Genomic DNA, 26,572 nt, shown 5'->3' with positions numbered 1-26,572 from the left:
GCACAACATTATAAAGCAACTATACTCCAATAAAAATATTTAAGAAACATGAAAATTTTGAGAGATAGTGTCGGGAGCTTTGCAAATATAATTGTGATAAGGCGAGCAATGCATTCTTTTCACAATCAGTGTGTGTTAAAGGTGTATACATCCTCGCACAAAGAAGCATGAAACCATGGATTAACCCTGGAGATGGAAGTTGCTTTGGATTTTTACAATTCTTTTTTGGCCCATTCCATTCCGTTCTCTCTCAGTCATGTCTGACTCTTTGCAACCCCATGGACTGTAGCCTACCAGGGTCCTCTGTCCATGGAATTCTCCAGGCAAGAATACTGGAGTGGATAGCCATTCCCTTCTCCAGGGGATCTTCAGAACCCAGGAATTGAATTTGCAGTCTCTTGCATTGCAGGCGAATTATTTTACTGTTTGAGCCACTAGGGAAGAGACCCTGATGCTGGGAAAGATTGAGGGCAGGAGGAGAAGGGGGCAACAGAGAATGAAATGGTTGGATGGTATCACCGAATCCATGAACATGAGTTTGAGTAAGCCCGGGAAAAGACAGGGAATCCTGGTGTGCTGCAGTCCTTGGGGTTGCAGAGTCAGACATGACTTAGCGACTGAATAACACAAATACCATTCTCTGATGGCAACCCACTCCAGTATTCTTACCTGGAGAATCCCCATAGACAGGGGAACCTGGTGGGCTACAGTCCTTGGGATTGCAAAGAGTCTCACACAATGGAGGCAACTTAGCAAAGCACATACAGCAGTGAGAATGATCTTGAACGATCTAAATTGGTGTGTCATTTTCCTACTTAAAATCCTTCAATATCTCTTGGGATAAGTACCAAAATTCCTTATATGACTTACAAGGCCCTGTATGATCTGTACCTTGCCTCCTGCTTCATCCCATGCCACCTTCTTCACGCTCAAGGCAGCTTCCATATAAACATACTTGAGTGTCTCTAGTTCATTCACTCAGTGAATACTTTATATTGAGCACATACTCTATACTGAGGCTACGCAAATGTATAAAACAGACAAACACTCATGGAGCTTACCTTTCTAGTGAGGGCATATGATAACTAAAATGTATAGATTTATGACTAAACATATATATTTCATATAATTATTATGTATTAGACTGTATTATATATTTTAGTTGTAAATCTATGTATTTTACTTATATGTCATATAGAGGAAATGGAGAAAAGTAAAGCAGGAAGGGAGAAAGACAAGAAACTAGAGAAATTGCAGTTTTTTAAAAGGTGATAAGTGACAGTCTCATTTAGAATGTTTAAACAGAAACTTGAAGCAGGTGAGGGAGGAAGCTATGAGAATATTTTGGGAAATAGTGTCTATATAAAGAGAATGTCCCCTGGGGGAGGGCCTGGCAACCCACTCTAGTATTCTTGCCTAGAGAATCCCATGGACAGAGGAGCCCGGTGGGCTATAGTCTGTAGGGTTGCAAAGTGTCAGACATGACTGAAGTGACTTAGCATGCACTCATGTATAAAGAGAATGCACGCAAAGTGCAAAGGGCCAGACAGGAAAAGAGCCAGAATAGGGAGGGCAATAGAGATAAGTTCAGATATGTAAAGGGGGCCAGATTATATGGTTAGGGCCTTTGTGGGCCATTGCAAGGTTTTTCAGTTTAAATCTAAATGAAATGGTGTATTAGTTAATTTGAGCTACCATAACAAAATGCCATGGATGCAAGTGTATCTACCTTGGGTAGTGTTGTGCAGGTTACATGAAATATTCTTCGTAAAAGGTTTAATAGAGTGTCTGGCACATTGGTAAGTAACAAAAACTAGCTGTTATTACTTTCATCAGAAAAGTCCATTGGTTTGTCCAAACTTAGCTAGCCGGCAATGAGAAGAAACTCAGCTAGAATCTGTCCCTATTATTTCACATGCATTCTACTTTCCATTATATCATGAAGCTGAAGGAGTTTCATTTTAAACCAGAGGATAGTTCAAGTTATAGAAGGCAGTCAAAGTTTCTTTCTTTTAAAATACTCTATAATTTGAACTTTGTAGTATTGCATCCTGATGCACATTCCTTCCTTTTAATGGGATTTCCCCATGTATCTGGTTTTTCATAAAGTTTAGCTTTGTTTCCTTGAAGGAGTCCTAAAGTTTGAATATCCTTTGAATTATTAAATGATTCTTTCTCTGGAAGTTGCTTAATTTCTTTCTATTGTTTTCTCAAGTATTCACTATTTACTGTTTTCACTGGGAATGAAAATACTGATTTTAGGACTATTAAATGAAGACTTTAAGGAGATACCTTCTCCCCCTGTAGAGAAGTTCAAATGGTCCTTCAGGATCCCTTTCCATTCAGTCTGGTAGAAAATTTTTAAATTCATTTCTTTAAGAAATTTTTATATAGTTTTAACTGTATGCCTAGGACTAAGACAGATATTAGGAATATAGTGGTAAATTAGTCAGGCATAGTCCTTGTAGATGAAGTTTACATTCAAGTCAGGAAAAGAACAATAGATGAAATAATCACATTCTAATTTTAGTTATGAAGGAAAATAGCAGAATGATGATAAAGCGGAAAATGTTCCCTTTTAGTCCAGTTCTTTCCTCAACTACTCCCCATTTTTCCTCCTCTCCTAAGATAATTTCTTTATGAGAGAACCTCGTTCTTTTAAGCTTTTTTACTTAAATCATCCAGATGAAGTTGTTTAATACAGGATGAATAATGTGAGTAGCTGACAAAAGGTAGTCAAATTTGACTGATGTTGATATATACAAAACTAACCTAGGTCACCTTATGCATGCTAAACTAAAGAGTATAATTTTCTGAAGGGAAATTGAAGTATAATTGCTTTGCAATGTTGTGTTAGTTTCAGCTGTACAACAAAGTGAATCTGCTATTATGTAGCAGATTCCCACTTGCTCATCCCACCCTGCTAGGTCATCACAGAGCACCTAGCTGTGCTAGACAGCAGCTTCCCACTATCTAGCTATTTTACACAGGAGTATCATTTTAATAACAGCACAATAATAAGTTTAGAAGAAATATGTTACAAATGATTTTATCAGTCATTGCATTTAATTTTTTTTTTTTTTTACTTTCCTTTGCTCCTAAAACAGATACTCATTGCAGAGAAATAGCAATGCTGTTATTTTTGCTGTATAAAATTAATGTTCAAAGATGTGTACAATAAGTAATGATGATTAGTAACTTGTTTTTAAATTATTTTTGGAAAAGATAAAGGAAAATACCTTTCAGAAAATCGTGTGAGTTCCTCCCATCTCTTTTAGGCCAAGTAATTATATTCTATCATGCTTTTTTTTTTTTTTTGGTAGAGCGACAGAGTGAAGATAAAAGACAGCCATAGAGATAACAGCCTACTTCACAGCTGACTGAAGCAGGTGTTAGAAATGCAGATGAAGCATGTTGACTAAAGACTATACAAATTTGAAGTGAAAATACCGCTGGTCTGCATGCAGCGTTCTGCACATATGAAGTTTCAGGCAGTTCAATTATTCATTGTATTGTGTGAACTAGTTCAGGAGTTAGGGAAAAGGTGCCTTTTACATTTAAACTGTTTCTTCCCCTTCTTCCTTTTATCTGCACTTGACAAGCAAAATGAACTTCATTTTGTAAGTTTTATTCCTGCAAGTGAATGACTTACATTTCTGTATGGAAAAAAAAAAAAATCTTAGAACAGATAACTCACAGGTTTAAGGGACACTATGAAACAACAGAAACTGGAAATTGTTTTTCTTTTTCATGTTTGTTATAATCAAAGCCACTAAAGACAAATAAATGTGAAAGTGGCTTTCAAACTGTCATTACCATCAACCTCACCATGAAATATTTCTTAAGTGCCTGCATATGTGTCCCTTATTCCTTACTGGATAAGAAGGCTTAAGAAAAATAAACCATTTATTCTCTAATCTTATAATTAAGGGTCTTGATTTTTAAAAGGTAGAGCTGCGATATTTTTAAGCCTTTACTACGTAATTTTAAGCAGACTTACATTTTAGGGGAAATACCACAATTCATGGAATTATTTCTACCTTCATTTTGGTTCATTTTGTTTTTTGGTCTCAGGGGTTGGTTGACCTTGCTACAGAGTACTGCTCTGGTACTAGACTGATACTGGTGTCAAAACACCTGCTTTTTGTGAATTCAGGACACCCAAAGAGGCTTTATTATGTTTGTGTTATCACATTTATGTTTTATTCCTCGACATAGGCAGGAAAACATGAACGCCTCATTTTAAAGGTGAAGAAGCTAGGAACAAGAGATGTCCTTCTGTCTTTCTTCTTTCCTTCTTCCCTTCCTTCCTTCCTCTGTTGAGACTCAACGTTTCAGAACTGCTGAAATTTTGACGCTGTCTGTGCAAATGTATAGGTTTAAGATATCTTTTTTTTGGCTCCAAACACGAAAGGCTTCAGCATACCTGCTTTGTGACCCCTAGGTAGCAAGTTGGCTGCTGCAGCTTCGGGCACCATGCCTTTGTTCAAGGTAGTGTGGAAGGGGAAAGACACTGCTGGGAAGCTTTCTTCTCATTTCTGCCCTTTGTAAGAACAAACATTCCCAAGAGGTTCTCAGCAGACTTGCTCTAATATTTCATTGTGATCTCAATCACAGGGTTACTGCTCGCTGTAAGAAAAGGAGACAAATTGGGTATCAAAGAGAACAGACTTTGGCTTAGACCTATGCCTCTTGACCCCTTCCCTTCATGACACACATAAGGAATGCAACATCCTAGGGGCAAAAAGAGTGTTCCTGCTGCTCTAGGTCCTGCCCCTTCTGCCCTGAGAGTTGGGTCAGGGGATGAATATCTTCTCTATCTTTGGTACATTTAAGACTCATATTGGTGGAACTTCCCTGGTAGTCCAGTGGCTAAGATTCTGTGCTGTCAGAACAGGGAGTCTGGGTTCAATCCCTGGCCGGAGAACTGGATCTGACATGCTGCAACTGAGAGTTCTCATGCTACAACTAAAGATCCTGCATGCTGCAATGAAGATCCAAGATCCCACGTGCTGCAAAGACCCAGCACAGCCAAATAAATAAGAATAAATATATATATTTGTAAGAATAAAGCGTCTGCCTGCAAAGCAGGAGACCCGGGTTCAATCCCTGGGTTGGGAAGATCCCCTGGAGAAGGAAATGGCAACCCACTCCAGTATTCTTGCCTGGAGAATCCCATGGACAGAGGAGCCTGGTGGGCTACAGTCCACAGGGTTGCAAAGAGTCAGACACGACTGAGCAACTTCACACACACACACACACATACATACATATATTTTTGAAAGACTCATATTGGTTGGAAATGACTAGTTTGAACTACTCATGAGACACATTCAGGGTTAGACATGTTGTTCTAAAGAAAACAGAGCTCTGTTAGCATATAAGAGGACAGAGTGGCCTTTAGGTAGCCAATTATACAGTCTGGCACAATAGCTGTTTGCTTAAATAAATTATATTTATTTGATCTTGGAATATACTGTGTTTGGATATGAATAAATGTGTATCTGTTACTCTTGGAAGTTACGCCCCCTCCCCCCGCCCCCCCCACCACCCCTTTAATAGTGAAACTTGTATATATGCTGTGAAAGAGTCTTGGAGCTAGAAACTTGACTTCTTTTTTTCAGGCATGCTTTCAGCCTCACTTGTGATAATATGACTTCTGCATACATTGCGTTATCTTGGCAGTTTGTAAAGAATCATGAAAATGAACCAAGTTTATACATGAGAGATCAGAACTGCATTCTAGGAAGGGCCCTAGGAACCAGGCACTAAGCAGATCAGCGGCCATTGGCTGCTTACATGTCAAAGTGCTAAGGCTGCTCTGTCAAATTATTAGGTCTCCAGTGTGGTCACTCAGGATCTCCTTGGAAGTTATCTGTAGCTGAGAGTGGAGATCAGGTAGAAGCTGCACCAATAGTGAGTTTTAGAGGCTGACAAGGCTGTATTCTGCAAAGCAGTAATGAAGAGTTTATGGATAAGGTGAAACCTACAGTGAAGCTCTAATTCTTCTATGCTGCAAAAAAAATAGATGGAGTGCCGAAGGTAGAAACGGATTGGTTTGCATATTAGGTATTTAGTGATAGTCCTAAAATCCAAATTTCCTCTAGAGAAAGAACTTTTTAGCCTGGAGACTTGGAGTCCTAGTACATTCTGAAAATTTATACTCAAAATGTATTCTGTAATTGTATATGGGTTTTTCTAGAGAGAAAGGCCATAGCTTTCATCTAATTTTCAAAGATTAAAAACAGAGAATCTGTTGAATGCTTAAATAGCCCAGACTTGAAGCAGTTTTCCAGGTCTCACTAGAGTTATTTTGAGAGAACTGCAACTTCTAATTGTTCTACGACCTGATAATCTGTTTAAGCAGTAATTTCTCTTTGATGTGTATGGTGCTTTACAGTACGTGCAGTAGATGGCATAAATGGTTTTATGGTAAAGGTATGTTTTTCTGTAAAATATCCATCAATTCAGAGTTCACAAAATTCAGTTTTTTCTCTTGAGGAAGATAAAATGTGTTGTATGAGATGACCAAAATTAGGCAGTGTTTTTGTATGCAATGTTGCAAAGAAGCCATAAAACTCTTTTACCTACAACATTAGGTAGTGTTAAGAGTAAACTAGTTATAATAGTCAAATGCTTAATTATTTATTAGTCCTTCCAGAATTTGAATACCCAAGGTATTTTGATATTTACCTACTTAGACTTTTTTATTTTATTTTATTTTATTTTTTTAAATTTTTATTTTATTTTTAAACTTTGAGGTGAGGTGAAAGTGCTCAGTCATGTCTGACTCTTTGCGACCCCATGGACTATACAGTCCATGAAATTCTCCAGGCCAGAATACTGGAGTGGGTAGCCTTTCCCTTCTCCAGGGGATCTTCCCAACCCAGGGATTAAACCCAGGTCTCCCACATTGCAGGTGGATTCTTTACCAGCTGAGACACAAGGGAAGCCCACCTTTAATCATGGCAAAATAGCGATAGATGATAAATAGAAAAAAAAAAACCTCTTTTTCTCTATTATAAAATAATTCTCAGTTCTTCATCGCCTTCAAAGTTACTCCTACCCTTTTAGATATGTGTGTTTAAGTAATTTCCCCGCTGTGGATGAAGCTGACAGCATTTTCCAAATTGATTTTCAATCTGTAATATTCCAACCATACCTCAAACCTCGTTAAAGCTCTTTTCATCATTTCTCTGACTCCATTAGTTATGGCAGCATCTCAAAATTTAGTTTTCTCTGTAAATTTCATTATTGTGGTTACCAATTCATTATAAAATGATCAGAGGAGTAGGAGGAAGGGAAGGGGAATTGACATATGAGGACAAAGTGAAAGATTAGGACTCTTTGGCCTGCAAAGTAGAAATCTATCAAATCATGAATGGCACGGGTAAGGAGAAATTGGACCAAGATGCTAGATCTGGAAATGGCAAGATGGAAGGAAATTCTTAAAACTCTCTTGAAATATAAGAAGTGGAGCTACCTAACAGGGACAGAAAAGTAATTTTTAAAAGCTTGGGGTGAATTTATTTTCAAGCAAAAGAAAAGATGTAGCAGATCTTCCTGTACACTCTGAACGTATCCTAAGTAATTGTAAATATTAGTATGCTAAACAAGCCTCCTTTTTTTTATTATTATTATGTTCTCTGGGACATCCTATAGAAACAGAATTTTGTGCTGATTAGGCAAGATGAAGTCAAGTCTGACTTAAAAAGAAAGATGAGGTCATATGCTATCTTCATATGAGTCTGGCAAGCAAGATTGGTAATAACCAATACCACTGCAAGTACTTCACTGAAGACTTCTTCTTTGGTTTATTCTCACAGTGATGTCAGTGAATTCATCCTCTGTAAAAAAAAAGAAAATGCTTACAGTATCAGTTTGTTCATTGTAACTACCAGGCAAAATATACTCAAGGATGTTTTTATTTTATGTATAAAGAATTCTTGCAGATAAAGAAGAAACAAATACATATACCAGGAGGAAAATGAGCAAAGATCTTTAATTCTTACTCACAGAGGAACCACCATGGCTGAGCAATAAACCTAGGAGATGTACAACCACACTGCCAATCAGTGCAAATGAAAATGTTTTTCCATCTATAAAATTAGGAAGGTTGAACAAGATTGACAAGACCTATTATTGGCAAGACTGGAAAGACTTAGCAATACACACTCTTGCTAGGTGTGTATGTAGATACAGTGTTTTTAGATGGTAATTTTACAGTGTGAAGCAAAATTGAAAACACTTAAAAATAATAACAGAAACACTTAAAAATAATAACAGCAGGGCATTCCCTGGTGGTCCAGTGGAAGGAATCCACCTTGCAATGTGAGCAATCCAGGTTCAATATCTGTTCAGGGAACTTAGATCCCACATACTGCAGAGCAACTAAGCTAATGTGTCTCAACTACTGAGCTCACCCCACAGCTGGAGAGTCCAGGCACAGCCACAGAGATCCCACACGACGAAATAAGATTCCACGAGCCGTGACTAAGACCTGGCGCAGCCAAGTACATAAATCAACCTTTACTTATTTATTATTGTTGCATACAGTAATACCAGCTATCAAAGCTGCCCTGAACTTGGAGCTATTGCTAAACATTTAGTAGGTATTATGTTTGTATTATATTTGTCCTAACAGTAAAACTTAAAGTGTTAGTGTTCTTCTCTCCCCCACATTGATACAATTATTAAGTGATGAAGTCAAGATTTGAACTTACATCTTTCCAGCTTCAGATTCCACAATGATAAACCATTTTGTTGTTCAGCCTACTCTTGGTCAGTTCCAATTCTCAGAATTTCTGTCAAAAGGACAATTGTCAATGCCAAAGTTGTACATGTAAGAATGTTACAGACCTTCATATTTAGGTACTAAGTATTTCCTGGTGGCTCAGTGGTAAAGAATCCGCCTGCCAATGCAGGAGATGCGGGTTCAGTCCCTGACCCAGGAAGATCCCCTGCAGAAGGCATTAGCAACCCACTCCAGTATTCTTGCCTGGGAAATCCCCTGGACAGAAGAGCTTGGCAAGCTACAGTCCATGGAGTGGCAAAAGAGTCGGACACAACTTAGCAACCAAACAACAACAAATCCATGCACCTACATGAAATGTCAGTTCAGTTCAGTCACTCAGTCATGTCCGACTCTTTGCGACCCCATGAATCGCAGCACACCAAGCCTCCCTGTCCATCACCAACTCCCGGAGTTCACCCAGACTCACATCCATCGAGTCAGTGATGCCATCCAGCCATCTCATCCTCTGTCGTCCCCTTCTTCTTCCATCCCCAATCCCTCCCAGCATCAGAATCTTTTCCAATGAGTCAACTCTTTGCATGAGGTGGCCAAAGTATTGGAGTTTCAGCTTTAGCATCAGTCCTTCCAAAGAAATCCCAGGGCTGATCTCCTTCAGCATGGACTTGGTTGGATTTCCTTGCAGTCCAAGGGACTCTCAAGAGTCTTCTCCAACACCACAGTTCAAAAGCATCAATTCTTCGGCGCTCAGCCTTCTTCATAGTCCAACTCTCACTACCATACATGACCACAGGAAAAACCATAGCCTTGACTAGACGAACCTTTGTTGGCAAAGTAATATCTCTGCTTTTGAATATGCTATCTAGGTTGGTCATAACTTTCCTTCCAAGGAGTAAGCGTCTTTTAATTTCATGGCTGCAGTCACCATCTGCAGTGATTTTGGAGCCCCCAAAAATAAAGTCTGACACTGTTTCCACTGTTTCCCCATCTATTTCCCATGAAGTGATAGGACTGGATGCCAGTTTTGGAATATTCAAGGCAGTTAGCTAGAACCCAGACCATTATATAAATTTGGGATCCTAAGAAGTGCCCCCTCAGTGAAAGAAGTACTAGAAAAACCCCTACTTCTTGGCCAGGATAAGTGATAGTGTTGTCCTAGGCTGGGAGTTAGAATGGAAGAAAAAGAATGTCTTGTGAACCATGGAAATTCCAAGCCTGTTCTGTAGATGGTTCTGAGATATGAATTTATACTATTTTTGTGGGCCCAGAAATTAATGTAAAAGCTTGTTTCAGATTGGAGCTCTGGAAAGAGAGAATTCTTTTGAATTAGTGAGATATAATCCCTAGATAGAAGTTCACCGAGTCCCAAGTAGAAAAAATATAAATACGTCAAAATTAAACTTCAGTACACTCCAGACCACTGCACTCCCAACCATTACTAGCAGTACTAACAAACACTTATTCAGTGCCATTTTGTGCCAGATTATCGCGAAGAACTTTGTATACATATTAACTCACTTGTTTATGGATAGTAACTCACAATGATTGTATTGAAGAGGAAAATAAGGTACAAAGAAGTTACTAAATTTTCTTAAGGTCACTCAGCTACTATGTGGCCAGGCCGAGATCTGAACCCAGATAATCTAGCTCCCAAGTTTGTGCTCTTAACCTCTGCACGTAGTGCTCAAGGAGAAAAATCTTCAAAACAATCAGAGAGAAAAGACAGCTTTCTGAAGCAACAACCACAGCTAGTCTCGCAGCAGACTTCTCTAAAGCAGTGAGAGAAGACAAAATATAATGGAGTATCTTCACTTGCTGTGAGAAAGTGATGCGCCCTGTGCCCTGCTGCCCCCGCCCGAGATTATTCACAAATAATCGTTCAAGAGCGAGGCTGGGTTCTTCTTCCTGTCCTCCTATTCCTCTTCCTTTCCTTGTCTTTTTCTTTCTCCCTCCTATTTTTCTTTAAAATGTAATTTGGGTTCCCTTCCCTCCCGTTGAGGCAGCCGGGGTTGGGGTAACCTGTGGATCCAGGACTAAGGAGGTGGTCAGAACCAAGAGGGTCAGTCAGTGGTCGAGCTGAGGAGATTTTGGGTGGGAGGTAAGACTGAGGGGGTCATCAAGGCTGGCAGGGCCAGGATATTGATTGCATGCAGTGGGTATGAGGACATGAATAAACTGAGGATAACTAGTGCTCAGAAATGTATGATATCACTTATATGTGAAATTGGGGGAAAAAAAACCTAATGAATATAACAACAAAAAAGAAAAGACTCAGGTATAGAGAACCAATTAGTGGTGACCACTGGGGAAAGAGAAGGAGGAAGGAGCAAGGTAGGGGTAAGGGGTTAAGAGATATAAGCTGTTATGTATCAAATAAGCTATAAAGACATATTGTACAGCACATGGAGTAGAGCCAGTATTTTGTATTAATGGAATATTTAACCTTTAAAAATTGTGAATCACTATTCTGTACACCTATAACATATAAACTATACATCAACTATACTTCAATTTAAACAAGTGAAAAAAAAAAGTCATGAGACCATGTCAGAAGTTACACAGGAGCCGACCTGAAAGGACATAATAATTCTAGATTAATTCTAATAAATCTATAATTATTTTAGCATCAAAATAAATGGTAGTAGAAGAGTATACCACACTGAATAAAATAGGAACCCAGGGGTCCATACTGATATAAATAAGTGACTCAGCTAATCGATGAGAAGAATCCCAGGCTATGAACTTTTATAAATTAAAAAAATGATGGCATTAGAAAATTGCCACTTGGCAACTATTATAGAAGCAATACTAATAATTGATTTAGGCATGAATCATCCATGGAGGTTAAAAGTAGCTCATGAAAGTTAATAAAGGAAGAGCATGGCAGTACTCTCAAAGTATTTTAATTAACAAGGGAATGGTAACTTCACTGATGAGAAGCCTAGAAGACACCACCTTTAAACCAAATGAGCAAAGTGAACATCCCCAATAATGGGGCAAATAGACATCATTGCTGCTGGGCGTGGTATACTGAGAAGAGTGTAGCGTCACTTGGGACACATTCCTGTGAAAATGCCTCACCTGCATTTAATCACGAGAATGACACAGACAAACCCAAACAGAGGCAAACAGAAATAACTGGGCTGTACGCTTCAAAAAATACCAAGGTTATGAAAAAGCATAGGAAGATTAAGGAATAGTTCCAGATAAGCAGCCAAGTACAAATATATAATTCTAGACTGGGATAGTTGGTGAGATTTGATGGGACTGGATTTGATGGTAGATGGTAATATTATTATCAAGATAATTTCCTGATTCAGCATGTTTTACTGTAGTTATATCCCTGGAGAAGGAAATGGCAACCCACTGCAGTATTCTTGCCTGGAAAATCCCATGGACAGAGGAGCCTGGCGGGCCATGGTCCATAGGGTCACAGGGAGTCGGACATGAATGAAGCGACTAAGCACACACACACGCGCTGTAGTTATATAGGGGAGAGTCCTTGTTTTTTAGGAGGTACACACTGAAGTGGGCTTCCCTTGTGGCTCAGCTGGTAAAGAGTCTGCCTGCAATGCGGGAGACCTGGATTCCATCCCTGGGTTGGGAAGATCACTCCAGTATTCTGGCCTAGAGAATTCCATGGACTGTATAGTCCATGGGGTCACAGAGAGTCGGACAGGACTGAGCGACTTTCACTCAACTCACACGCTAAAGTATTAATGGTGTATCACACCTTCAACTTACTCTGAGTATAATGATTGTGGGTTGTGCTTGCGCATCCACGTGTGTGTGTGTTTATTCTTCTTTTGTGTAGTTTTGTAGATGTCAATTTTTATTTCATTCTAAACAGGCCTACAGGCTTCACTGCTGGCTCAGCTGGTAAAGAAACTGTGTGTAATGCAGGAAATCCAGGTTTAATCCCAGGGTCAGGAAGATAGATCTCCTGGACAAGGAAATGGCAACCCCCGCCCCAGTATTCTTGCCTCAGAAATCCCATGTACAGAGGAGCCTGGTGGTCTACAGTCCATGGGGGGTCACAAAAGAGTCGGACATGACTGAGTGCGTAACACACACACACAACAGGCCAACATGCTGTGTAATTATTACCCTTTAACCCGGTTTCTAAAAATGGTTCGCAAAACTTCTCTTGGCCTAGTTTTTTGTTGGTGGTTGTCACATTTTCTGGACTGCACTGGGTCTTTGTCGCAGTGCAGGCTTCTCTAGTTGTGGAGCATGGGCCCCAGAGCACACGAGCTCTGCAGTTGTGGCAGAAGACTTCTCAAGCTGCAGCGTGCCCGCCCTCTAGTTGTGGCTTGCCATGTGAGATCTTAGTTCCCCGACCAGGGATTGAACTTGTGTCCCTTGCACTGGAAGGCAGATTTTTAACCACTGGACCACCAGGAAAGTCCATTGATCTAGTTTTAGCTACTTGACTTTTGCAATCTCAACAAAAAATGGTGATTCACAGCACCCCAAATCACAACTTCATTATACAGTTTTTACTGATTATTTTCATGTACTTTCTTTTGATTTATTCACTTTGTAATTTTATTTGTTTCTAACTTTTAATTGAAATATAGTTCATGTATAAGTCCCTAGTTTCTAATTAATATATTTTAAGCATGTGTAATCCACTCCATGGTGTTTTATAATGAGAAAATAATGATATTTAGAGTCAGAAAAATTTGGCTTCATGTAGCAATTGTGCTTCTATCTAGCTGCTTGAATGTGGGCAAAATTCTCATCTTTTGGGGGGTCACAGTTTCCTCATCGGTAGGCAGCTCAGGATTGTTGTCAGGAACAGATATGGAAACATGAAAAGTCTAAGTGGAGCTGCTGGCATGTAAGAGGAGTGCAAACTAAGCATTGTCCTCCCTTAATTCATTCTTTTCTCTCACCAAAAGCATCCACACAAGCCTCTCGGGCATAGGGAAATACAAAGCTTATTAAGAGACCATAGGAAACGGCCCCGTCCTTGCCCTTTTGTTCATATTTGGCTTCTCTCCTGTAGCTGATTCTTGCCTTTATTTCCGTAATTAAGTCATCCATCATCATCCAGAAGATGAATCAAGCCAGACGGTGACCACAGGTTGGGGGGAGGATGGGAACAGCACAGAGAAGGTGAGGGGATTGCCGAGCACCTCGGGTTACTGGGGGCCAGCAGCCCGTCTTGTGAGGGCAATCAGACGGAGTGCAGTCTTTCCAGTACGGGGACTGTTAGCTCTGCTGTTACAGCAGCTTACAATCCCTAAGAAAAATACTGATTGATCGTGACCAAATGACTGTCTGATTCTTCTCTCTGGCTCCTTACTCAGCAAGCCAATTTTAGCTGTTTCTAGTCTTGGGGACCTTCAGTGTTTACAATTTCTTTCCTTTCAGTGGGACTTTCATTTTTCCTTTGTTTTCCTTAGGGTATTTTTCTTATTTCTCACCCTCTTTACATGGCCTATATGTAAATATATATTCCCTAAATGTCAACATACATTTTACACAATCTTTATTACATGTTAGTTCATTTCTGTTTCCTTGGTATTCTTTCACTTCTGTTTTTAATATTTGTGGGAAATGAACTGGGTAAAGATGGTCAAAAGTACGAACATCCACTTGAAAAGTCTTAAGAAAAAAAATCTATATATCTGCAAGGCCAGACTGATAACTGTTGTAATGTGCGTGGAGACTAGGGACTCTTCATGACAGCCTGTCTGCTCATCTGTCTGTCATCAGACATAAAGGACAGTAAGTCTAGTGAGACCTTAAGCTTAGCCTGTGTTTGTTTTTTTTTTTTTAACCAATTTCCACAAGTCAAGGGTTAGGGTTCTGCTCCCTATCAAAGAGCTCAAGTGCTGAAATTCCAAGCCCATATCTTAAAAAAAATTGAGATATAATTTCTTTACAATATTGTGTTAGTTTCAGTTATACAGCAAAGTGATTCAGATATGTGTGTGTGTGTATATATATAATTTTTTAGATTCTTTTCTATTATATTACAAAATATTGAATATAGTTGCCTGTGCTGTACAGTAAATCCTTGTTGTTGATCTATTTTATTTTATAGTAGATTGTATCTGTTAATCCCAAACTCCTAATGTATCTTTCCTATTTACCTTTGCCCTTTGTTTGTTCATTTTGATATTTGGCAAAACTAATACAATTATGTAAAGTTTAAAAATAAAATAAAATTAAAAAAAAAAGAAAGCAAATCATAAGTTTATTTTCTATGTCTGTGAGTGTTTCTGTTTTGTAAATAAGTTCATTTGTATCATTGTCTTAGATTCCACACATAAGTGATATCATATGGCATTTGTCTTTGATATGCTTTATTTAGTATGATAATCTCTAGGTCCATCCATGTTTCTGCAAATGGCCTTATTTCATTCTTTTTTTAAATGGCTAATACTCATTATGTATATGTGCCACATCTTTATCCATTCATCTGTTGGATATTTAGGTTGCTTCCATGTCTTGGTTATTGTAAATAGTGCTGCTATGAACACGGGGGTGCATGTATCTTTTTAAATTAGAATCTTCTCTGGATATATGCCCAGGAGTGGGAGTGTTGGATCATGTGGTAGCTCTGTTTTTAGTTTCTTGAGGAACCTCCATACTGTTCTCCATAGTGGCAGTACCAATTTATATTCCCACCAACGGTGGAGCAAGGTTCCTTTTTCCCCACACCCTTTCCAGCATTTATCATTTGTAGACTTTTTGTTGATGGCCATCCTGACAGTTGTGAGGTGTTACCTCATTGTATGAATAGTTTTGGTTTCAAGCCCATGTCCTTCGTTCTCTTCTGATTCCTGCCACAGTAGGCATCCTGCATCTAGTAGATGTTTAATAAATGTTTCAACAAGTATTTTTTGTATCAGTCACTCAAAAAATGACTCAAGATCCTGCTTCCCATCCCAGATATTTTGTGCTCCTTTTATGTGGGTTCTCTGCTCTGCTTAACTTCTGAATGTTAGAGTGTCTCAGGGCTTTGTGGCAGGTTCTGCTTTTTGCTTTGTCTCCCTTGGAAAGTTATTCTATCCCATGGTTTTATGGGACATCAAAATGCATCTGCTACCAAATTGATATCTTCAGCACCAACTTCTTCCTCAAATGCCAGACTCATATATCAAAATGTCTATTGGTGTCATATCTTGGATGTCTAATAAACATCTCAAGTGACCATATGCAAAATAAAATTCTTGACCTCCCCCCATCCTTAAAATGCTTCTCCCCTAATCTTTCTCATTTCAGTAAATGGCTCTAACCATTGTATGCTGTTTACCTGGTGGCTCAGATGGTAAATAATCTGCCTGCAGTGCAGGAGACCTGGGTTCAATCCCTAGATTTGGAAGATGCCCTGGAGGAGGGCTTGGCAACCCACTCCAGTACTGTTGCCTAGAGAATCCCATGGAGAGAGGAGCCTGGCAGGCTGCAGCCCTTGGTGTCACACAGAGTTGGACACTACTGAAGCAACTCAGCAGCATCAGCATTGCATGTTCAGTCGCTCAGTCATGTCCGACTACAATCCCATGGACTGTAGGGAACCTGCGTCTCCTGCATTGGCAGGTGGATTCTTTACCACTGAGCCACCTGTGAAGCTGCTCTAACCATTATTTGAATTTAAAAGTTTTTCTAGACTTCTCTCTTTTCACCACTTCCTTCTCTCTGTATTTAAGTCATCAGCATATCCTAATGGATCTACCTTCTAAATATATCTTTAATTCATTGTCTTCTCTTTGTCTTCACTGTCACTACCCAAATGCAAGATGCCATCAACTCTTGCCTGTTAATGCTGCAGTTATGCCCTAATTGATCCCCCTGCTTCTTCTCTAATCTCCCTTAAGTTTTTATTTCACATATCAGCTTAAGTAATCTTTTCAGAATATGAAACTCACATTGTGTCACCATGCTCTTTCCTAGGTCTTCCCTGTTTTTAAGACGTCTCTGGTGTCTTCTGTTGCCCTTAGAATAAAAACTAGACACCTTATTCCAGCTATAAGGTCCTAATACCTAGCCCTGCCTTCTTCCTCAGCCCCATCTTATACCATACCCCATGCTCACCACACTTCAGCAACACAGCATATCAAACCTGTTTTTCCTTAGGACCTTTGTATTATTAATATTAGTGATACTTAGTATTATTAATGTTAGCCATGTCCTCTCTCTGGATCATCCTTTCCTCCAGTGTTCACTGGATTGTATCCTTCTTGTCACTCGGGTGTCACTTCACATGGCACCTCCTCTGTGACCTCCCCGAGTGCCTCCCCAGTACTTTGTATCACACCAACCTGTGTTGTTTTCTTCAAAGCTGTTATCATTATCAAAGTGATTTTGTTAATTTATCTGTTATGTGACAATCCCCATTAAAGTATAAGCTCTGAGAGAGGAGTGTCCTTGTCTGCCTTTTTCATTCTAATATTGCTACTGTCTAAAATGGCAACCCACTCCAGTGTCCTTGCCTGGAGAATCCCAGGGACGGGGGAGCCTGGTGGGCTGCCGTCTATGGGGTCGCACAGAGTCAGACATGACTGAAGCGACTTAGCAGCAGTTAGCATATAGTACCTGGCACCTAGACTGTGTTAAATAGCTGTAGAATAAATGAACCATTTTCCTGGACTCAGGGTAGAACAAAAAGTCTGGGGATTTGCAAGTTTTACTAGTTAGTAATCTGTCTGTGATACATATTCACAGGCAAGTTTTCCCTTTTCCCACCTTGGCTATTTTTTCTCTCCCTTCTTTTCTCCTTCAGGATGGACTTGCCCTTGTTTCTATCTGTAAAAACCCTTTCTAAGGCCACAATTCATCCTTCTTGTCTTTAGACATCACCCAGAGATTTGTTTCTGAAGGAGAGTAAGTCCAGCATGCAGTGGCCCATAAAGCTGATTCTTATTACATCAAATTAAAGGGCTTCCTGATCTCTGGTCCAAGACTTGTCTACTTTTCTTAAAAGGAATGTTCCACTGTTGTTACAATGTAATCTCATGTAGATTCTCCTTTGGAGTTTCTGATTTTCTTGATCTTCATTTGTCTTCTTTGACTTCTTTTGTGATGAAGAATCTTTTTGATACTTCTTCTCTTACTGTACTTGAACAAGAAAGACAACCAAATCGGCAAGCTGTAGTGGATGTCACACATTCATTCTATGTGCTCATTGTGTATGTGTATAAGTGCAATTAAACTATGACCAGTTTTCATGTAGCTCGTTCTTATATCTTGATATTTCATCACTGAAATGAACATGAAATAGTAAGGACACTGACTTACGTTAAAGAGATTTAACTTTTTTCTTTTTTCAGTTCAGAATCTTTTTCTTTTTTTGATTGAAGGGGTCTAGCAGAAGACTCCAAGAGAGTTGTTTGCAGATGTTTGCTTATGCCCACACATTTCCACATATCTTCAGAAATCTCAAAGTGTTCTGATTACATGATATTGTAGAAAATGCCAATGTTCTGTCAATAATGCTTTGAACACCTGTGCCATTACACACATGTGGACTGCCTGAAGAGCTCACTGTGCTTTACAGCTCTGCCTCTTAAACTCTGGTCCCCAGAGCCCCTACCCCAAGTGAACAACTTCTTTTGTTATTGCTTTATCCAGTTTTTTCTTTCAGCTTTAGATTCCACTCTGGTTTGTATCCTTAAATCATACTCCAGAGAATCCGTAAAGGTGTTTCTTCACTCTTCTGTTTACCCCAGATTATTCAACTGTACAATGATAACATCCTTGAGTATCCTGCTGCAATCTTTTATTTGCTCTTTTTAAAAAAAAAAAAATTATCTCTTTGGCTGTAATGGCTCTGAGTTGCCGCAGATGGGATCTTTGTTGCAGTGTGCAGGTTCTTTAGTTGTGGCATGTGGAATATAGTTCCCGGACCGGGACCAGGAATCGAACCCGAGATCCCTAATTTGGGAGCCCGGAGTCTTAGCCACTGGACCACCAGGGAAGTCCTCATTTGCCCTTGAACAACCCACAGATTTACATCTCAATACCGTATCAGCATGAGAGGCCAGGCCAAATTGAAGGACTTCTATTGGACAATCTCACTTTGAGACTTGCTGTTGAGGAGTGATATTAGTGAAAAACCCTGCTAAGCAGAGTGTGAAGGAAAGCTCAAGCTGCCCAGTTGCTAAAAATCTCAGCCTGCTGTGCAAATTCTTCCTGGTGCAGACTAGAACATAGTCATGGATTTTTCAAGCTAAAGGTTATAGTCCCACAGCAAAAGCAGAAAAGTTACCTGTGGTCGATTTGTATATATTTGGGGAATTGTGTTCTGAAAGCAGCTCTATCTTATCCTGAAATTCTTGGATTTCTTTGTTGTTGCTGGTAGTGTTAAGTTGGAAGAAATTCCCAGATGTCTGAAAACTTTTGTGACATTATTTCAGTTGACAAATAGTGTACAGGTCGCCTGGTTTTCAAATAAATGTTATTTGATCCATATTAAGCCATCTTTTAGTTCTTACATCTGTCTTAACTTTATTAAAGTCAAAAATAATGTTTAGAGAAGGTAAAATCATAAATATGATTCATAAATACTTAAAAAATCAACAGTAGAGCTCCTAGTTGAATAGAAAGCTCAGAGTTGTAGTTTATCTTTGAAAGAAAAACTTCTGGGATTAAGGGTAAACCAGTTTTAGAAAAGAAATCAAACATTATGGAATTTGAAAATCTAATTTGGCGTATATTAGATTAATGCCCTGTAAAACCCTAAAGTCTGAATTCATTTTACAGAATGTTTGACTTAATTCTCTTATTTTTCTCACTTTTTCCATTGTTCTTTATGTGTAAATTTCAGGGACTTTTCCTTTTATGGGTTTAAACATTTAGTATTGAATTCTAAAGGAGCAGATCCCTCCCTGCTTTTTTACTTTTGGTGAACTTTTGAGAAGGCGGTGGACTGAAATGTGTGTGTGTGTGTGTGTGTGTGTGTGTGTGAAAGTACTTTTTCTATGAATATATGCATAATCCCACAATTTCACCAATGTACATATTTTTTGCTTGCAAATAAGAAGGGATTTAAAACTTCGGTACATAAAAAGCAAAGTTGACATAGACCTTTTCATATATTTGTCTCCTAATATGTTTTTATTTTTAAAAAATATGCTGCAGCTGATTGAACATAATTTGATTTTGACTTGTGCCACACAACTATAATTCCTTCAAAAACATGTCAATATGCAGTATATTTAAGGTGGTGTCAGCACCAATTCCTTCTTTATTTAGAGTAATGTAATCTAAAACTATCAACCTTTTCTACTTTCATGAGCTTTTGACTTTCATACCATAATGCATGAAATATTGCATTTTATTTAAAGCTTTGGGTAGAATATCCATCACTGGAGAGAAATTTTATACTTCATTCACCCCCTCCATTGAAACAGGCTTTTCTACCACTGTCTGTGTGTCTTTCAATATTCTCAGCCCTTTGAATTACTTTGGATTAATTAGTTATCTCTTTATTTAAAACAATATAATGGTCCCCCTTTTGCCTCCAAAGAATTGGATTAAACAGGGTGAATAAACTGGGGAATAAAATATCAAATGATACCAGAGTCTACTTGCCTTATCAGTTCTCTTCAGATAGACATGATTAACCTGTTGGCTAGTAGATCTGGACTAGAGAGAAGAAAGAATAATGAATATTGAAAGGATGTAGAGAGGGGGGAAAAAGCCTGTAAATTGACCTATGATAAGAAGAATCCATGATGTGAGGCAAAGAGTATGATCTGTATCTGGAATTCAGGGCCAACTTGGCTTACTTTTATGAGGATATCTTATATATTTTTGTGAATATTAAGTTCTATAAAGTTCAAATTGAGCAAAGAAAAACAAATGGCATATATGGTTATCTACACATACAGTGTGGGGGCAACCTTTGGGGACAGAAAATACATTGAAATATTGAATAACCAAAGTAGAAATGCTCCTTTAGCAAGGTAGTCCTCTAACTAGCTCCCTAGCTATCCATATTGGAGAAGGCAATGGCACCCCACTCCTGTACTCTTGCCTGGAAAATCCCATGGACGGAGGAGCCTGGTGGGCTGCAGTCCATGGGGTCACTAAGAGTGGGGCACGACTGAGCGACTTCACTTTCACTTTTCACTTTGATGCATTGGAGAAGGAAATGGCAACCCACTCCAGTGTTCTTGCCTGGAGAATCCCAGGGATGGGGGAGCCTGGTGGGCTGCCGTCTATGGAGTCACACAGAGTCGGACACAACTGAAGCGACTTAGCAGCAGCAGCAGCTATCCATATACACATTGTTTTGTTTTTCACTTTTAGTCACAACATTTTAGTAGGTTGTAACATCATATCTGATGTCAGTGTATGTTGGAGCAAATACATATTAGCACCTGAATCCAGTGCATACAGCAGCCACGTTCATTTACTTGTGAGGTGAATTGTTCTATCATTTTTGTGCATTCATTATGACTAGTGCCTGGGGAAAGCCGGGCCGATTTTAATCATGTGAAAAACCTACCCCATATGAGCTTCTACTATAAAGAAGAATACATGTACACATAAATATATGAAGATCGAGATAGTAGCAGCAGTACAGCTTAACAGGGAAGCATGTAACTGAGGGGCATGTGACATGGTAACAAGGGGTGAGAGCTCAGAGATTTTGTGGGTAGGATAGAAATAGTCAGGGAAGTCTTCCTAAGAGACGGGTATTCGCTTTAAACAATTCTGATAGCTGAACAAAGTTCATGTATGCCTAAAAAGACATGTGTTTTTTAAAAATATAGACTGTTCATTTTATACTCATAGGAAGGAGAATATGAAGGAATGTGATCCCACAGAAACACGGATGCAAAAAAGGATGCAGAAGGGAGATGTCTTTGCGTCTTTCCTTGGTCCTCCGTATTTTCATTTGCTCATGTGGTTTATGTTTACTCCGTGAGCCGATGCAGGCTAAGTAGGCGTATTGTTAAAGGCATAGTGACAGTTTTTTGTCTTGGTGTCCCCATATAAATGCTGGCCTAGTATAATTAGCCTTTATAATGTGTGATTTAAGGTATGATGTTTGTACTCCTTGAATTTTTTTCTTATGGCAAACTGTCTCACAGCTTTGGCCATGTCAATAGAAGACTATGAAAGAAGACCTATTTATTTGGCTTTTCAGCTGCAGTGCTGGTAGATGAAAGACTTAATGAGGAAAGCTATTGAAAATAATATTAAGTCAGGTTTTCATTCATGTCATAACCATGGATTATGAGAATTTGGAATCTGGGACTGACCTTGACACAGACCCATAGTCATTGATACTGGCCTTTTATATTAAGTTCAAGAAAATTTGCAGTTATTCTGAATAGATTTTCAGGCATAGCATGAGTAACACTGACTGTTTAGTCTCCTGCGTTGGCACACTGAGCCACCTGGGAAGCGCATGTTTAGATGTTAGGATTAGTTATGTTCATCAAGGTAGATCTTCTGTGGGTCTTTGAGACAATTTTACTGTAATCATACACAATTTTTTAATGTGATTTATGTATTTACCTGTTTTTATTGACATGTAGTTGCTGTAAAATATTATGTAAGTTATAGGTATACAGTATAGTGATTTATAATTTGTAAAGGTTATACTCCATTTATAGTTATTGTAAAACATTAGCTGTATTTCCCCCAAGTTGTGCAGTAGTTCCAAAGAGCCAAAAGAAAATCACTGTGCCGGAACTCAGAAAGTGAAATGAAGGATGGCTTGTGATGAGGCTGAGGTAGGCTGGGGTCGCTGGATCACACAGGGTCTCATGGGCCTTGTTAAAGAGGATTTAGGGCTTTATTCTAAGGGCAATAGGAAGAATTTCCACAGGGGAATGACATAATTAGATTTGAGTTTTAGAAAGATTGTTCTGGCTCAAGTATTGAGAATGCTTTGAAATCTTTCATCAAGGATTGGGAGTTTGGCTCATCTCTAAAGGGACCTTTTGGGGAAAATACTGAATATTTACGCTAGTATTCCTTTCTTGGGCTTCCCTGGTGGCTCAGAGGTTAAAGAGTCTTCCTGCAATGCGGGAGACCGGGGTTCCATCCCTGGGTCAGGAAGATCCCCTGGAGAAGGAAATGGCAACCCACTCTAGTATTCTTGCCTGGAGAATCCCATGGACGGAGGAGCCTAGTGGGCTCCAGTCCATGGGGTTGCAAAGAGTCGGACACAACTGAGCGACTTCACTTCACCTCCTTTCTTGGGTATTGGTCCCTGGGATAAAAGTCAGTGATAAAATTGGCATTGTCAATTTCTAGGTTTCCAGTAAATCTGGGGTTCATGGTTATATGAGTGTGTACATGTATGACTATATACATATGAGCATATTATGTATGTGTGTATATGTATGTTGTTGTTCAGTCACTAAGTTGTGTCCGACTCTTTGCAACCCCATGAACTGTAGCACATTAGAGTCCTCTGTCCTCCACAATCTCCTGGAGCTTTCTAAAATTCATGTCCATTGCATCGATGATGCTGTCTAACCATCTCAATTCTCTGCCACCCCTTCTCCTTTTGCCTTCAATCTTTCCCAGCATCAGGGTCTTTTCCAATGAGTCAGCTCTTTGCATCAGGTGGCCAAAGTATTGGAGCTTCAGTTTCAGCATCAGTCCTGCCAATGAATATTCAAGGTTGATTTCCTTTAGGATGGACTGGTTGGCTCTCCTTGCAGTCCAGGGGGCTCTCAAGAGTCTTCCTCAGTGCCACTGTGTGTGAATGTGTGTGTGTGTGTATATATATATATATATATACATACAGACACGTATACAGACACACACACATCTGTGTATGCACATATACATTCTGTCTCCCAAAATAAAGAGATCCCAGTGTATTTTTTCTCTATCTTCTGCCTCTAACCATTCAATTTAATGTTTTTCAGTTGTGACATACATGTTTAAGGGATGAGGAAGAGAAACTATAATTACCAATCCCTTTAATCTATAAGATATAATGACGTGTCATGATTATTCTTCATAAGAGACTGCGAGTGTGTTATGTTGTGCATAACAATTTTATAATGTAGACTCCAAGTTTTCAGGAATCGTAGACATACAGAAGAATGCTGTGTTTTCCGCATCATGATGAGCACTGCAGTTGTGCACATACACAGGACTCGATCATGCCGAGCATTCCCTGAGCTCCATTTGCAGACAAGTCGCTTCTCCACCATGACAAAATTCCCACAAGATTCTGAATAATTAATTTCCTGGAATTTGCAGGATTCAGCAGTTATGTTCAGCATTATTGATGGCAGCAAACTTTATCTCTTTTATTTCTGAGACACATAATGAAATAGGGAGTCCCTCAAAAAACCACTGTGGTTAGTTGAGACTAATTTTGTAAGGGCCGGTGGGCTTTTGCCTTAACGTGTGTAAGTACGATTTTTTTTTCTCTCTCTCACAGCAGAATGCACAGTAGACACAGGCAGAGTGAATTGGCACTAATTTATGAACCTTTCCAACCTCTGTGCAGTACACCTTGTGAGGGCAAGACGCTCTAATTACACTCACTTCGCATAATGAGAGCTTTTAATGACAATTAATGGTTAGCGTTAGGGATGTTTGGGGACCTTAAGGGAAGATGTATTGACTTTCAGAAGGAAAGACTTCATCTGCCTTTTGTGTAGCTCAGCCCCAACCACTGACCAGTTACTCGATGAAGTTCAACTCCATGGCCCCAAAGATGTAAGTGGGCTCTAAACCGAGGGACACTTTTCTTTCTCAACTGAAATTAGGTCAAAGAGTTCAAGATTCTGTGTGCTTTTAGCAGTGTTTTTACTTTGCGCTTTTTTTCCTTAGTGATGGTCACATTGGCTGTTTCCTTTTTGGTAACAAGAATAACCCATAGTCCAGACTGCTCTTTTTAGACACATTGATTTGCACAGTCACAAATGGATACCTGACATTGTTTTCCTCTTTACACATTTGCAGTGTTCAAATTGGAGGGACTAGTATTTAAAAGCTCAGGTATCCTTTATATTACTATGGATATGAGAATTACAATAAAGATAAAAATCGAGATAATTACTAATTGTACTAAGGACATGAGTTTATATGGTCTACTTGCCCTTTTTTTTTTTTTTTTTTAAATTTTATTTTATTTTTAAACTTTACATAACTGTATTAGATTTGCCAAATATCAAAATGAATCCGCCACAGGTTTACATGTGTTCCCCATCCTGAACCCTCCTCCCTCCTCCCTCCCCATTCCATCCCTCTGGGTCGTCCCAGTGCACCAGCCCCAAGCATCCAGTATCGTGCATCGATCCTGGACTGGCAACTCATTTCATACATGATATTTTACATGTTTCAATGCCATTCTCCCAAATCTTCCCACCCTCTCCCTCTCCCACAGAGTCCATAAGACTGTTCTATACATCAGTGTCTCTTTTGCTGTCTCGTACACAGGGTTATTGTTACCATCTTTCTAAATTCCATATATATGCGTTAGTATACTGTATTGGTGTTTTTCTTTCTGGCTTACTTCACTACTTGCCCTTTTTTGAGCAAGGCAGAAATTTTCTTTACAAGTCAGGATGACATATTTTGTATATGTCATCTTTTGCAAACAATTAGAAATTTAAATTACATAACACATCAACATTTAGCTAGTAGAATGATACTGCCTTTCTAGCTTCAGTTTCTGTCTCTCTCCCTAATGAAGATACATCAGGTTTTGTCTATTTCTTTTACCCTTTCAAGTTGTTTTGAGCATTAGTTTCTCCCACAACCCTTCTTGCTTTTATATTCTATATTGTATACCATTTCCATTGTTTCCAGTTTTTTGCATTTTGAATTTTCTATCTTGATGTCTGCTAAATCTGAAGCTAGAATTAAAAGCAAAAAGTATTTGCAATGCACACAAGTTTAAACCCAATAAATTTAAATAACTTACAAGTAGTATAACTGATAAAGTTGAAAGGGAAAATGACTCATGTTTTCTTGGCGCTTTCTACCCAGAACATTCCCAGCTCTAGGATTCTGATTTAAATGACTATCTTTCACATATGCTAAATCCTTACCCTACAATTCCCCAAAGCTAACATGCTTTAAGCCCTTAATAAGTGCTAGCTTTAGCAATATTGTCAGTTTTTTAAACTATGAAACATTCCAATTGCCTTTCATCAGTTTTAATACAATTTCTTGTGAATGGGTATGTTTATAACCAAAGATTGTATTTTTCAGTCATGAATTCATATATTCTGGCTTCCCAGGTGGTGCTACTGGTAAAGAACCCACATGTTAATGCAGGAAACATAAGGGATGTGGGTTTAATCCCTGGGTTGGGAAGATCCTCTGGAGGAGGGCATGGAAACCCACTCCATTATTCTTGTCTGGAGAATCCCATGCACAGAGGAGCGTGGTGGGCTACTGTCCACAGGATCGCAAAGAGTCAGATGCAACTGAAGGTGTTTAGCACACACACATGCATTCATTTATTCATTCAGTGGACACACTTTGGTTGGTTGCTCTAGACAAGGTACAAAGTACAAGTCATCCTTCAAACAGAGAATCTAAGATACCTATAACAAATTGTATAAAAGATTAAAACTAACATTTATCAAGCGTTTATTAAGCTAGGCAACGGTGCTACGTGCTTCTACACCCACAGTCAGAAATCCTATCAGCTGTCCCAGGAAGGAATGGTCATCTGAATTTTTTGCTGAGGATTCCAAGTGTTAGAGAGACCAAGTAAGGGACGGGCCCAGGCTCTCAGAGCCAGGAGGCCATCACAGCAGGCTTCCTAATTCCAAATCTGGAGTTGGTATCTATACATCAGCCATTGGCTTCCCCCTTTCCTGCCCCCCACTGTGTTAGAAGCTGATCCTCTGACCTTGGCCATAAAGA

At 39.2% G+C, this 26,572-nt stretch overlaps 1 protein-coding gene across 18 annotated transcripts in view; it reads left to right on the top strand.

The window, feature by feature from the left end:
• SLC10A7 (solute carrier family 10 member 7) overlaps positions 1 to 26,572 on the top strand; it is a 302,433-nt gene that overhangs the window by 124,274 nt on the left and 151,587 nt on the right. For 2 of the 18 annotated variants that reach the window (XM_025268137.3, XM_025268134.3), the window contains one exon: positions 3,324 to 3,925. The exons of the other annotated variants lie outside the window; for them this stretch is intronic. Coding sequence is in view for 1 of the 2 variants with exons in the window: in XM_025268134.3 (XP_025123919.1) it covers positions 3,324 to 3,380 (57 nt within the window). In the remaining variant the exon portion in view is untranslated. Of the gene's footprint in view, positions 1 to 3,323; positions 3,926 to 26,572 lie in introns of those variants that run through there. 18 annotated transcript variants of the gene reach the window in all.

This window comes from Bubalus bubalis, chromosome 17 (genome assembly GCF_019923935.1).
Source record: "Bubalus bubalis isolate 160015118507 breed Murrah chromosome 17, NDDB_SH_1, whole genome shotgun sequence".
Classification (NCBI taxonomy): Eukaryota; Metazoa; Chordata; class Mammalia; order Artiodactyla; family Bovidae; genus Bubalus; species Bubalus bubalis.
This window is presented reverse-complemented; position numbering and strand designations above follow the sequence as displayed.